The sequence below is a fragment of the Colossoma macropomum genome, unplaced genomic scaffold, assembly GCF_904425465.1.
Source record: "Colossoma macropomum unplaced genomic scaffold, Colossoma_macropomum, whole genome shotgun sequence".
NCBI classification, from domain to species: domain Eukaryota; kingdom Metazoa; phylum Chordata; class Actinopteri; order Characiformes; family Serrasalmidae; genus Colossoma; species Colossoma macropomum.
In genome coordinates, this window is record NW_023494793.1 from 37,664,247 (window position 1) to 37,677,842 (window position 13,596).

General features: G+C 37.9%; 1 protein-coding gene across 2 annotated transcripts in view; it reads left to right on the top strand.

The window, feature by feature from the left end:
* gripap1 (GRIP1 associated protein 1) overlaps positions 1-13,596 on the top strand; it is a 78,325-nt gene that overhangs the window by 23,790 nt on the left and 40,939 nt on the right. Inside the window, exons 15-23 of one of the 2 annotated variants that reach the window (XM_036579467.1) lie at positions 131-223; positions 1,765-1,899; positions 2,992-3,087; positions 5,813-6,025; positions 6,954-7,067; positions 7,308-7,385; positions 9,416-9,511; positions 10,188-10,244; positions 12,627-12,726. In XM_036579467.1, the coding sequence (XP_036435360.1) occupies positions 131-223; positions 1,765-1,899; positions 2,992-3,087; positions 5,813-6,025; positions 6,954-7,067; positions 7,308-7,385; positions 9,416-9,511; positions 10,188-10,244; positions 12,627-12,726 (982 nt within the window). The remainder of the gene's footprint in view (positions 1-130; positions 224-1,764; positions 1,900-2,991; positions 3,088-5,812; positions 6,026-6,953; positions 7,068-7,307; positions 7,386-9,415; positions 9,512-10,187; positions 10,245-12,626; positions 12,727-13,596) is intronic. The other variant, XM_036579468.1, reaches the window with a different exon arrangement.

Below are 13,596 nucleotides of genomic sequence, written 5' to 3' on the forward strand. Positions count from 1 at the left end.
CAACTTCTCAACTGCTCAGCTGTGGTTTCCTCTCACTGTCCTCTCTTTCTCTCTCTCCCTCCCTCTCTCTCTCTCTCCCTCTCTCTCTCTCTCCCCCTGGCTGTGTGTTTGTTGTTTGATGGAGCTGCAGGTAGCCTGTCAAAGTGCGGTCAGTCAGGAGCAGGTGGAGGGCATGCTGAGTGAGAATGATGCACTCAGGACTAACCTAGCCGCCTTAGAACAGGTACAACTCAGCCTGATCTGTCCATATTCCAGCATCCATAGCAATTCATCACCATCTATACTTCCAATATGATGCCGTTGTGACTAACCTGGTATCCATATCTATCCATTGCAGAACTGTCATAGTCGACTATATTAGTAATTAAGTAGTACTCCTCACACAGTACTAAATATTCTAGGGAAGTTTACTATCACAAACATGCAAATAATGATATCACCATCATCACCACCATCATCATCATCATCATCATCATCATCATCATCACCATCATCCTGACCATCCTGAATTACACTAGGGCATATGAATGTCACCATTGTCTCATACTGTATTCTGAAAAATGATCCACCTGAAACAGATTTTAAGTCATCATTCTATAGAGAACACATGTCTGCACATTTTATTTTCAAATTATAACATACTGGGGGGAAAAACATAACATTTTGTCCATGTCACATTTTATGTTTTTCTGAACTATGTTAACATTTATAAATAGAAATTGTAAAAATGCCATATTAAATGTATTTTCTGTAGAGTGTGTGTTGACTTATTTTCTCAGAAAATCAACAAAACATAGTGTGACCAAGTGCGCAGATGATCGCATGAGTGTCTCCCAACATACTTGCAAGTAATGTGAACATGTGCACTAGAGGGCAGCAGTGTCCAAACCAGAATGTACAGAAAAAAGAGGAAAATCTTATATTTTTTTTGTACTCTCCATCAAAGAATTAATACTCACTACTGTTTTTGTAATATTTTGAGGGTGAGTTGTTTGTAACAAGTAGTGTAATGTAAAATCACGCACAGCTTCGAAGATTTGTTCAGCTCTGCTGACCTCAGTAAAAATTCTCATGACAAACTGCAAAAGTTTGGGTGCCCTAAGTCAAATGATGTTTTGTTGATTCTCTAAGTGAAAATAACGTAGCCCATCCTCTGCAGAGAACACACTTCTGTGTATTTTAATGCACAATTACTGTTATTTTGAATTAACATACTGGGGGGAAAAACATAAAATGTAGCACATTTTATATTCAGCGAATAAATAGAGATCATGTGCTAAAATTTGCAGAGAAATGCCATGTTTAAGCTTGTTCTCTGTAGAGGATGTGTTAACTTATATTCACATAGAAAATCAACAAAACATGTACTCAAACTTTTGCATATGGCTTTGTATCTAAATGTTGCCAGCCTAAGTCACTTAGGTATCAGTTCTTTGTTGTTACTTTCTACTGTTCTCTCTAAACTCACTCTTGCTCACTTTCTAACTTGGGATAGTTTGACATTTTCAGGATTGAACCTCATTATTGCCTAAATAAATCTCCCACTTTTTATGAGAAGACTTGGCGTCTAGCTGTTACAACAGATTTTCAGCAACATTAAACTGCACACAGAACCACACTCTTCAAACTGTATACCGAAAGAGAGCAGAAAGTGTAGAGTCATTTACCATCATGAAAAAAACGCTCTAATGTAATATGGCTATGGTTTGGCTTTATCCTCAGCCTGCGTGTGCGTGTGTGTGTGTGTGTGTGTGCGCCTTACAGATCCAGACAGTGAAGACTCAGGAGCTGAACCTGCTGAGGGATCAGAACATGGCTCTGAACGTGGAGCTGCAGCAGAGACGCACTGAGCAGGACAGTTTACTGGCACAGAAAGATGATCTCAGCTCCCAGCTACAGGTCATTATACACAAACATGTTCTACAGTTCAGTTTTACTTACGTTCATGATTAAATGATATTCTGTCTAAAGATAAATGTTTACACACTTGCATGTGTGCAGTCATTTGCATTCTTGTCACAGAGGTTCCCTAAATCCAAAAGAACATAAATGTTACCTGTCTGTTAGTTGAAACCTTTTGTGTTATAAAGAGATGGTGGTGATTTACTATATAGGCCCATTTCTGCCATATGGTTAAAAGTCACTTTTTTCATGTTCGCGGCAGCAGTATGTCAACAATTGACTAATGTTTAAACTCTGTCTATTGTCTAATCACATCAATCACATTACTGTACTGACTAATGACTGTAACTGAAATGTTACTCACTGAACCTCAGTTTGATGACCATTTGTAACAAAACTGGGGGAATTTGTCTAGACAGAAATGATCAGTTAGCCAAGTAACTTACGCCTAAACCTTAAACTTTGGAAACAAAGCCTAACAGTTTGCTTTTTGGCTTAAGCTGTTTTTCTCCTCTGCTTAAAAAATGCCTCCTTATGCTGGGATTGTGTTCTTTCCTGTTTCAGCTCAGCAAGTCAGGGAGAGGCATTGAAAATTATGGTCGAATGATTTTTAGTTGGTGAATTGATTTTCATTCTCAGTTTCCTGAATATTAAATTGAAATGGAATTGGCCCCCAGCTATTGCTGGAACAAATCTGTTTCTAAGTGCGTTTTTTTCTGGTATCAAGAATGAAAAACGAGAGATAAAGTGTTCTTTCTCACAATTTGAACAAGTCTCAAATGTTGTACTACTTGCTTTTGTAGTGAGACTGTAACTGATAAAGGAATCTATGCTTGCATATTTCTGTGTGATCTATTTTATAATAATTTTACAAATTAAGTACTTTTTTACTTTTGTACTTTTTATTGACATTTTTTATGGTTTACTTTAGCAAAAGACAAAAGACAGCTGCTATGGGGTAGTGATGTCATCATTTCAATCTCTACGTGAACCTTGTTTAAAGTGTGCGATCAAAGTTATTTTACTGTTATGTGTGTGTGTGTGTGTGTGTGTGTGTGTATGTGTGTGTATGTGTGTTGTGTTCTTTAGGAGGCAAACCGAGCCAGCAGTAGACTGTTAGAGCAGATTTCTGAACTCGGCCTGGAGAAGGACAAGCTACAGCAAGAGCTAGAGGAAGCCAAAAAGGTATGTTATTCAAATGTACATTGCACTAGCAAGGAGCCCTCGTGGCCTTTGGACTGTGAAGAAGGCTTAATGGTTTATGGGGGCTTGCTATATTTAAACTCTGCAAATACTGTAGCAATACTATTATATCATCATGTTTTCGTTGGAAACAAAAGGGCTACAATATTGAAATGCCCAAAGGAAAATTGTACAATCAGAATTTTTTCTCTGTGATATGTAGGCAGATACAGCTAAGCGAGCTTTCCCATTGGTTAGGTCTTCATAATTATCCTACATAATTAGGCTGTAATTAGGAACTGAAAGTGGGATCAACCGGTCATGTTTTAATTTGATCATGTTTTAATTTTATCCAATTATACTGTTTTGTGTCTGTGCTGTTATCCGGTGTCGACCAGAGGAGGATGGGTTCCCCTTTTGAGTCTGGTTCCTCTCAAGGTTTCTTTCTCCTGTTGAGGGAGTTTTTCCTTGCCACTGTCATTGGCAACACTCATGGGGGCTCGGACCCGGATTCTCTGTAAAGCTGCTTTGTGACAACATCTGTTGTAAAAGGCGCTATATAAATAAATTTGACTTGACTAATTTACGATGAGTGGGACCGATTACTGAGAAATATAATCACTATAGATCTCCTGGAAAACACTAGATATGTCACTGGAAATATGAGTGATAGTTTAACCAGGTTCCAGTCGTTGATTAGAAATGAAAAACGGAGACATCTGATATTGTCTGATACCTTTACTAAAAGAGTCACTGTAAAACTGACACTTTCAAGGTTAAATATATGTTATAACAGCTGTTATAAACATCAGATAAAAAACATAGTCTTTTGCAAGCATCAAATGTCCATGTTTAATCTAGAACAGTGAAAAATGTTGTATGTTTAGCATTGTTCATACTAGGGGAATAGCAGAAATTACCTTTATTGTATATGTGGGATTACACTGAAGGCTTAGCTCTAATAGTCACAGATGGTCACATGCTCATATGCATTTTTCTGATCTTAGAATCATTCATGGACTTGGAATCAGAAAAAAATTGTACCATCGTCATTATCTCTCTTCCTCTCTCTTTACCTCTGTCTTCAGCCTCTCATTTTCTCTCATTCTTTAATAAGTCTCATGAACTTTTGATCGTAATTGCGACTCCATTAACTTTCTGAGCAACTCTGATTTAGCCCGAAATGAGTGTATTATCTCTGGATTAAGACTTTTTCCACACATCTCTTGGAGATTTTCATTTAGATTGAAGTGAAACCTCTTTGCAGAAGGACAAGCTTTTAATGACAGACTTTTCTTTTGTAATCTTCAGAAAGAGAGTGCCTTGGAGTGGCTGCTGGCTGCCAGACTAATGTCTTTTTGTGTTTCCAGACAAATCTAATAAATGTTTTCCAAATTGAAGCCTAAAGAGAGAGAAGCGATTTTGAATGAGAGCTTGGCCAATGAGTACTTGCGTCCATTAATTTATGTTCAGAAGCGCAGAATGGTTTTTGAGTAGTGATCTCATAGCCCACTCCAATTCTGCCAGCAGCCAAATAGAAGAAATAACAGAAATGAGAGACAAAAGATGTGGTGCAGTATATTGGTTCCTGGTCAAATGAGCAGCTTAGTAAATTGTTAGTTGGATCAAAACAATGCAATGTGTGTTTTCCAGAGGTGACAATAGGAACTATAACTAGGGTGACCCAGCACTATAGAGGCTGATGCATGGCAGTAAACTGTTCAAAAGTTCGGAGTCATTTGTAAATAATTGAAGAGTTTGGTTCTAAAAGGCATTAGACACTTTTTTTTATGATGCATGTTGGTGGGAGTGGACATTACACATGCAAGAAATGTTAATGCTACATTCTGATTAGTACCACCTTTATTAGAGAAATATAAATGTGTTTTCCGTTATACCACAGCTGTTATTCTTTTAAAAAATTGCTATCATAAAAATCAAATGATTATCAAAAGTTGTGACAAACAGATATACAGTGTTCTGGATCTTCAGTTGTAAATCAATAATAACTTGTGCAGTTAGATTAAAATGTCACAAACTAAACACCAACACATAAACCGATGGTTTATTGACAATATGAAGTATTTTGGGAACAACAAGAAAGTATGACATAGTGAAAAACGATGATCAAATAATAAGATGTAATTATCTGTTTATTTTGTGTCATGAAATAACTATGAATAGCTATTTGTTCAGCGAAATTTAGTCATTGCTTTCTGAATATAAAGCATTCTGCATATTCATTTTATGATAAGTTTATTCTTGATACCTTAAAGCTTTCTCAGTCATTACGGAATCATCTACAGTTCTGTTCTTCATCAAAATGTTCTTAGTTAATGGTGTAATGATTTAAATAGACAAATAAATAAGGAATGACTAGATTCTAGTTGATTTTCAGCTATTTTGTAGTCTAGAGACAAACAAAATGTGCCCAACTCTTTTGCACACATTGTAGACAACAGCTGACAATATGTATCCCAATATGTAACTGACCTGTACATCCGTTTGAATTAAAAAACGGCAGTTTCTGCTTTGGTTTTGTTTTCGCCGACTTTAGAACTACATTATTTCTACTGACAAAGAAAATTGAAGAAGGTCAGACCTGAGGCCCGCCAAATTGTAGCGTGAATATTTCGGTGCTGCATAGATGATTGACACTGACCCCAACAGTCACTATCATCATTGGCACGACTTTAAAACATCTCACTGTCCTTCCTCCCTGTGGCAGACTGCAGACAAGCGCAAGGCCATGCTGGACGAACTGGCCATTGAGATGGCGCAGGAGAAGTCCCGACACAAAGAGGAGCTGAGCGACCTGCGGCTCCAGCATGAGAAGGAGGTGCTGAGTGTCCGGGCGAGATATGAGAAGGAGCTCCGTGGCCTCCATGAGGAGAAAAACCGCACGGAGGAGGAGATCCGCGCTCAGCTACGAGATGAGAAGGTGAGAGGGAGAAAGAGAGGTAAATAGGAGGAGAGGTGGGAGTAATAATTTAACTGTTCAGTAGTAATTGTGGTAAGTAGATTAAGGCAATAAAAGGGTGCAGAAAGTTGTACAGACAAAGAGGAAAGGGTGAGAAAATACAACACAGTATTTCTACCTAGAGTGATTACATATGAACTTGGCCTGTGCTGGGGGTCTTTGTTTTCTTACTTTAAATTTGTGACAGCAGCTTTCACTAAAGCGGATGTGGGGACAAAGGAAGTTTTGTAAACGTTGTGGTTATATTGAGGCCTTTTCACCACATGACCAAACAGCCACATTTCTAGAACGATTACCACATATATGTTAGGTACAGTAAATGTGGTTTTAGTGCAGGATATTCACATTAACCTGAATTTTTAAAAGTTCAGTCCTGTCCATGCATGGTTAGCGTGAAATACATCAAAAAGTAAACAAGTTTTTGAACTGGCGGTTAATGAGTTTTGACTGTTACTGTTACTGCAATAACTCAGTTAACTTTGATTGGACATAGGCCTTATATTAACTGTTTTATAGTTGTCTTATTGATTCTTCATTATTATTCGAAAATGTGGAAAATATAAAGGGTTCAAAAATCACAAAATTAAATAAAATGGCTGATGGCTGATTTTTTTGGATGATTTTTATATGCCTGTTTTTCAATCCAAAGCTGTGTAGGGTAAATGAACACATTACACACTCTGCCACATTTCTAGTACTTTTTGTTAGCCCAACTTGCAATTTAAACATCATTAGCTCTTTATTTGGCTAGATTGGTTCATTGTCAGTTTTGTGTTATCTTCCTGATCCCTCTGAAAAATAAAAAATGGATCTGTAGCTGTGTTCAAACTTTTGATCTGTAGTGTTTGTGTTAATGTATATATGGCTGACACGTTGCTATGTTTTGCAGGCACGTACCAAAGAGCTGGAGGGTCTGCAGCAGAGTGTAGAGGAGCTCCAGGCCCAGGTGCAGTCAATGGAGGGCACAAAGGGCTGGTTTGAACGCAGGCTCAAAGAGGCTGAGGTACTGTACAACAGGGTTTATCATTGCCTGAGCATTTTTTACTCTGTTCTCTGTAAGAATACATTTTAATCAGTCTGACCACTTGATGTCAGTGTTGTTTTTTTGTAGTTCTTTGCTAGACTCCAAATACAAACTGAAACACCAAAGCTCCTTTACTGATTTTTTTGTAGTAAATGTTTTAGAAACGCTTGTTTCTCATGTTCAGTTTTCGGCATCATGGCTTTGTGTTTGTGTGAACAGGAGACGATGGAAAAAAACAGTCAGGAACACGCAGAGGAGATTCAGAGACTGCAGAGAGAGCACACTCAGCAGCTCAAGGTAAACCAGGGCGTATTTGTGCATACGTGTGTGGAAGTAGGTGATATGATGATATTTTACATTATCCTGATATACAATGCCACAATACTCTTTTCTGAATACACTATGTTTTCTGTATATATAAATTGTCAGTACTTAAAAACACTGCACATTTACAGTTAATTTGCTGAATTTAACATTTTGGGGGAAAAATACATGTAAAATGTGGCCTGTGCAAAAGTTATGACACATTTTATGCTTTAGGTTTTATTTTTTTCAATATATTAATCACAGCAAATAAAGAGAAAATAGTGCTAACATTTCCTTAAAAATGCCACATTTTAATTTCCCTGAATAGGATATCTTATTTTCAAAATCACCAAAACTTCCAGGGGTCCAGGAGTGTTCAAACTTTTGCATATGGCTAACAATGCTATAGAGAATGTAGTGACGCTCAGTAAAACGTAGAAAAAAAATAAAACATGCTTTTGCAGTATTTTCAGTATTTTTTAAAATATGGCAGTACTGATGTATTTTATGTGTTCCTACATTTCAAATCCCAGAAAAACTAAATTTTCCCTGCAAAGGTTTTGGGCACCTGAGAAAATTTGATTGAAAAATGTATTTATCTGTGCTGTAAGTGTTTATTTGCTAAGAAAACGCTATTATTACACTACGTACAAGTAATATTAATAAATAGTGACTTTATATGTTAACATGTTCTTTTAATCCATTCCAAAACTCTCCTCAAGATAGCCCAGTATTAACTGTAGTCATCATCCAGTACCTGCATTAACTAAGCAGTACTTCTTAAAAGTCGAGCAAGTGAGCTGCTGCTGGAATTTAATAAATCCATGTGATGGATGGGGGCACCAGAGAAAAAAATCTGCAAACAAACCTATGTTCTTCTAACTAGCTCAAAATATATTGACCACCTTTTTTAAAATTTGTGTTTCTTTTTATTGCTATTATCATTTATTTGTATTTATTGTAATGCTATTTGTTTTAGCAGACAAAAACACACGTATTGCCTATATAATTGTGTTTAAACAATGTGCTTAGGTGCCTTACTGTACGTTCACACTAGCAGGTGACAGATTGCTAATATGGCTTCGAGTCTCTTAGGGATGTTTTCAGCTCACTCTTGTTGTCACATGAGGGTGCATATGCTAACTTCTGAGAAGAAAATGTGAAAAATAGGTACTCTATTTTATAGTCGTTTTTTATTTAGAATGAGAATCACAGTTATAAGTTTAAAAGTTTATAAGATTATTTATTTTTTGCATGATACTTTTGGGTACAGGAAAGGAATGTTGGTAGGAACAAAAAGTTCAGAGAGGCTGGAGGTCTAGGTCACCTGTATCCAAGGAATTTGTTTGAGCCAATTATTTAGATTGTTGCCTCACCGCAGCTACGAATCGTCTAATTCCAGAGGAAATAACTAGTCCCCTGTTGCTGTCTCTCCTGCTAGTGTGAATGTACGATAAGACTTATCCAGTACTGTGTGTGTTTGTGTGTGTATATAGTATATCTGTATTGATGAGATACAAACCAAGTGCCATATTCAATACTACAGTATGCCTTTCCCTGTTTGCTAACTGCAGTGGGTTACAGTCAATGAAGTCATGAATGGAAAAGCTATTTATGGCAGCCCTGACTGTTTCACTTATTTAACACAACGTGTTAGAGAGTGGGCGCTGACATGGCTTTCTTTCTGAAAACTCATGAATTTCCTTGGGCGTTGCTGTGCAGAACATTATGTGTTGGTTTTGGATACATCTTTATGAGGATGAAGTTTTCTGTTATCTGTTTTACGTAAATTAATGATGTGTTTAGTAAAAAGTGCATTAAGATGGAACTAATGGAGCCCTTTAATGGACGCTTATGTTTACTTTGTCCCTGCAGAATACATATACAGTAATCAAATTACACACATCAGTGTAGTTTGAATTTGGTATGCTGGAAGAGTTTATTTACTCACAGGAGCTGGTGCAGATGTGGTGATTTGTGTGTATACACATATGAATGTGCATATATATGTACGTGTGTAGGAGAAAGCAGGAGAGATCGAGGCTGTGAAGCAGCAGATCGTCGCCATGGAAAAAGAGAAAGAGGAGCTAAACGGCACCATCGCTAAGCAAAAACAGGTACCTTTTTGACTGCTTCAGTGTAGCTGGCAAAAGTTTTCATACGTAACCCTTTAAGACCTAAGCCTTGAAGTGGCTGCCTGGACATTGTGTTTTAAATTGTTGAGCAGTGATACAACATTAATCGGTCTGTACAGATCTAATGGATAGGCAGTACTGTTCTGATGTATTTTAGATACTGTCTGACATTTCACAATGATCTACAACACACGATACCACATATGGCATATTGTTGGAAAGCTCAGCTTCTCTAGTTTAATGTGGAATGTGACTTTGTTCATGTCTCAAATGGTTGTAAAGTAAGTTAAGTTTAAACATCATGTCTTGAACACGTGAACACGTCGCCTGCACGACCTCCATCCTTAAAGGGTCTAAAAGGCAGATCTAATGAGGACGTATGTCTTTGTGTTTACAAAACTAAATACAGCTCAACTTGAATAGAAGCATATTATGGAAATGTGGTCACTGAAGCAGTTCAAAATGTGATTTGGCAGCAGAACAATGCATGTATGTCATGGAGTTTGCATCGCTTACATCTGTTGCCAGAAGAACAGAGAGTCCTCAGGGATGTAACATTTTCAGAGCAGCAAAAAATTGGCGTTTCATGAGCTCGTTCAACCATTAGATGGTTTATTAAGACTGACCTTTCTGGTGCTTGTGTGTGTGTGTTCTCTAGGAAATCAGAGACACAGTGGATGAGCAGAGAATTCTGGAGAAGAAAGGCAGTTCAGCGGTAAGTGGGCCTATTGTACATTCTCTCTTCCTCTTTTCCTCTCCATCTCTTTCGCACACTCTAACGCACCCATAAACTGCAAGAGACTAAGCGATGAGTCAGGTCTTTCCATTTCTCCCCTTCTCAGAAAGTGAATTAAACACACAAGTGATGGCCAGTTCACTTCTCTACACTAAACGCCTGAGACTGGGTCTTTTACTGAGGGTAGGCGGCCCTCATTACCGCACTGTCCAGAACCAGCAGCCACAGTTAAAAAGGATTTCCTGTGATTTTTGGAAATTTCTGTCAAATTAAATGGTTAAGGTATAAACAAAGCAATTCAGAGTAGTTTCGTGTGAAATACTCTGTTGTAGAGAAACTTACTGAGTCAGAATTGTTCACAGTAGTGGTGATAGGAAGCAGTAGTCTGAAGAGTTTAATGCCTTTAACAAGCTCCCTTACAGAAAGTTACTACATAAAATGGTTATAGATACACTGTCTAATGGCTGAAGCATTGTTTTGTGATAGTTTTGAAATAAGATTTTTTGACCTAAAATATGTTTTTAAAAGCCATTAGTGGCAGAAACATACATGCAAAGTTTTAAAAGGCAAAATGGGTCCCCAAGGACAACTTGTTACTTTACCATTATTAACATTACATATTAAAAACTGATTACATGTGGACGTTCGCTGGTCACTTTGGATATTAAAATATAACGACTATATTTATATATTTATGTAGTCATCACACCCGCTGCTTCCTGTCACCACCACTGTAAAGAAATCAGTCAGCAAGTTTTTCTACAAGTCACCGTTTCAAAACGGTCCACTCTGAATGACTTTATTTCTCAAAATCTCAACCATTGAATTCTGCAGTAAGTTTGAAAAATTGGTGGAATTCCCCTTTAAGAGTGTGTTTGGATGAGAGGCACAATGCTTAACATCCCAAGTCTAAAAATGGCAATGTAATGTCTGAAAAAGCACAAGATACCAGTTTTACGGCTGTTAATTTTAGCAAGCAGTTTGTTTAATGCACCGATAATTTAGTGAGCTTCTGGGTATTCAGGTTTGGATGCCTTTTTCTTAAATATTTGTTGGATGGAGTTCAGATTTCATGTTCAGGGTTCTCATAGCTTGCCACCTTTAATGGATTTTGACCTGCATTTACCGCTACCTTATCAGGTTAATGGTGGTGTGATTTGTGGTCCTGACTAAACTTGGTCCATAAACAAAAAAATGTAAATAAGTGATTATCGTCTGGAGAGTTACGGCAGTGTCATTGTAATACGGATTTAGTGACCAGGGGCTGAATGATTTGGGGAAAATATGTAATTAATAGCGATTTTCAGTGACATTCAGCGACATCCAGTTTTTTGGGCTTGAGGCTTGGATGCTGCATGTAGTGTGCCAGGCTGCCAGTTCATGGGCTCTGCATTACTGTGTTAAATTTCCAGACTTAAAACTTTGAATAATGTAAGCTATGATTAAAATACGTGAACAATAGGAAAATTGTGTACTTTCATATCACAATGTTGAAAGAAAAGCAATAAATCGTTCACATACTATGGACCACATGCTATAGAACCTTACCCTATAGCTTGCTTTTTCCAGATGGTAATTTTTTTTTTTAACCATATAATTACCAGCTGTGCAACTACTAATATTACTTATTTTATTATAATAACTATGCACTGACGGCTTGTAACACTGTTAACATCCAGTGGCTCTCTGTGTTTGTTTGGTTGGAAACCAAAATGCTATGTGCAAAAACTGATGCGTTGGCACCCTTCTTCTGGACGAAGACTGAAAGTCTATTTTATAATCTTTCTAAGAGTTATTCAGAGTATTTGTATGTGTAGTTAATTAGTTGGTTCTGTCTGCATGGCCTATAGCTAAATAGTCTTTTCTGTTGTGTACACTTCTGAACTTACAGATTGGAGTGATTGTACAAAGGTTAAGAAAAAAGGCACATGAATAAAAACAATAATTGTTTGCTTATTTATTTATTTAGATTACTGCGATTGTCAGCCTACAGTCAGTTCTGAATTCTCAACTTGTTGCTGTCATGTCAGGTAGAACGCTTTCAGGCTACATTTGAGGTTTGGTCCAAAATATCAGGTCTGATTAAAGCTCTAGTTTGGTAGCTCTAGTAATCCACACACAGTAGCTTCATGAACCTTTAGAACTGAACAAGCCTGTTAGAAGCCTTTAGATCAATGATCATTGCAGGTCTTTGCATCCTTGTAGCTCTGTGCCTTCTGCTGTTATTGTGCTTTCGCGAGCCGCTGTTCCTGACAGTGTCTTCTAAATGGGTACATGCAAATGTGAATGTAAATTTAAATAATGAGCATTTGTTTAAGTGCTGACTCCCTAACTAGAACTTCTCTCCCTCCACATTTACAGCTGAAAGACTTGAAGCGTCAGCTCCATCTGGAGCGAAAGAGAGCAGACAAACTACAGGAGAGACTGCAGGAGATCCTGACCAACACCAAGACTAGGACAGGTAAGCTGTGCTACCCTGCCTTAAGGCCAAATACAGGATAAGTCTACCTGCACTGCTTTGTTCTGTGTGTTGTGAAAGATTGAGACAGGAAAGCTCCACACCGCTGCATTCCGTGCAGTGCAAAGCCAAGACCTGGGAAGGTTAAGGATAAGCACAATGCTGGTGTCAAGACAAACAGAGGTAAAAACTAACTAAACTATTCTGATCTGACATCACCCTGATCATAAACTCCACACAGCTGTGTCCTCTTCACAATAAAGACCAGATAAGGTACCCAAGATCAAGAAAAACTTTTTCATCCCAACCATATACAAGTGTACGGTGGAACCAAACAACGTTCCTCCAGGACTTTACCAGCATGACCTGTGTTTACAGGAGCACACAGTACAAATCAGAAAGACAAAGGCCCAATCCCATTTCTTATTTTTACCCCTACCCCTTGTTTTTAAGTATCATCTTGCCCCTTGGAACTGAGTTGCAAGGGGTAGTGATTGAAATCTTCCCTATGAAATGGGACCCTCAAATAAAAAAGAGCATTACTTCATTAACAGCTACTAGTGCTGCTCTGTAGGCGACCTGCCAGTCTGCAGTGATAGCAGAGGAGGGTGAAGTTCAGCAACCTCACTGCTGGGCTTTAGTTAAATTGAGGGAAACATATGCCTTCAAAGAGGGGGGATACAACAACTATTTATTATCGCCCACCCCTGATTCTTTGGTGACATTAAGCTGAAGTTGGCTCTTCTCCAGCTTCTTGTTTTTGAATTTTCCCGTTCCACCTCAAATGGACCAGCAGTTACATTCTGGCGCTTCAGGCATAAGTACTGCTGGATTATTTAAGGTGGAATGATAAATTGAGCTAGATAGCTACTG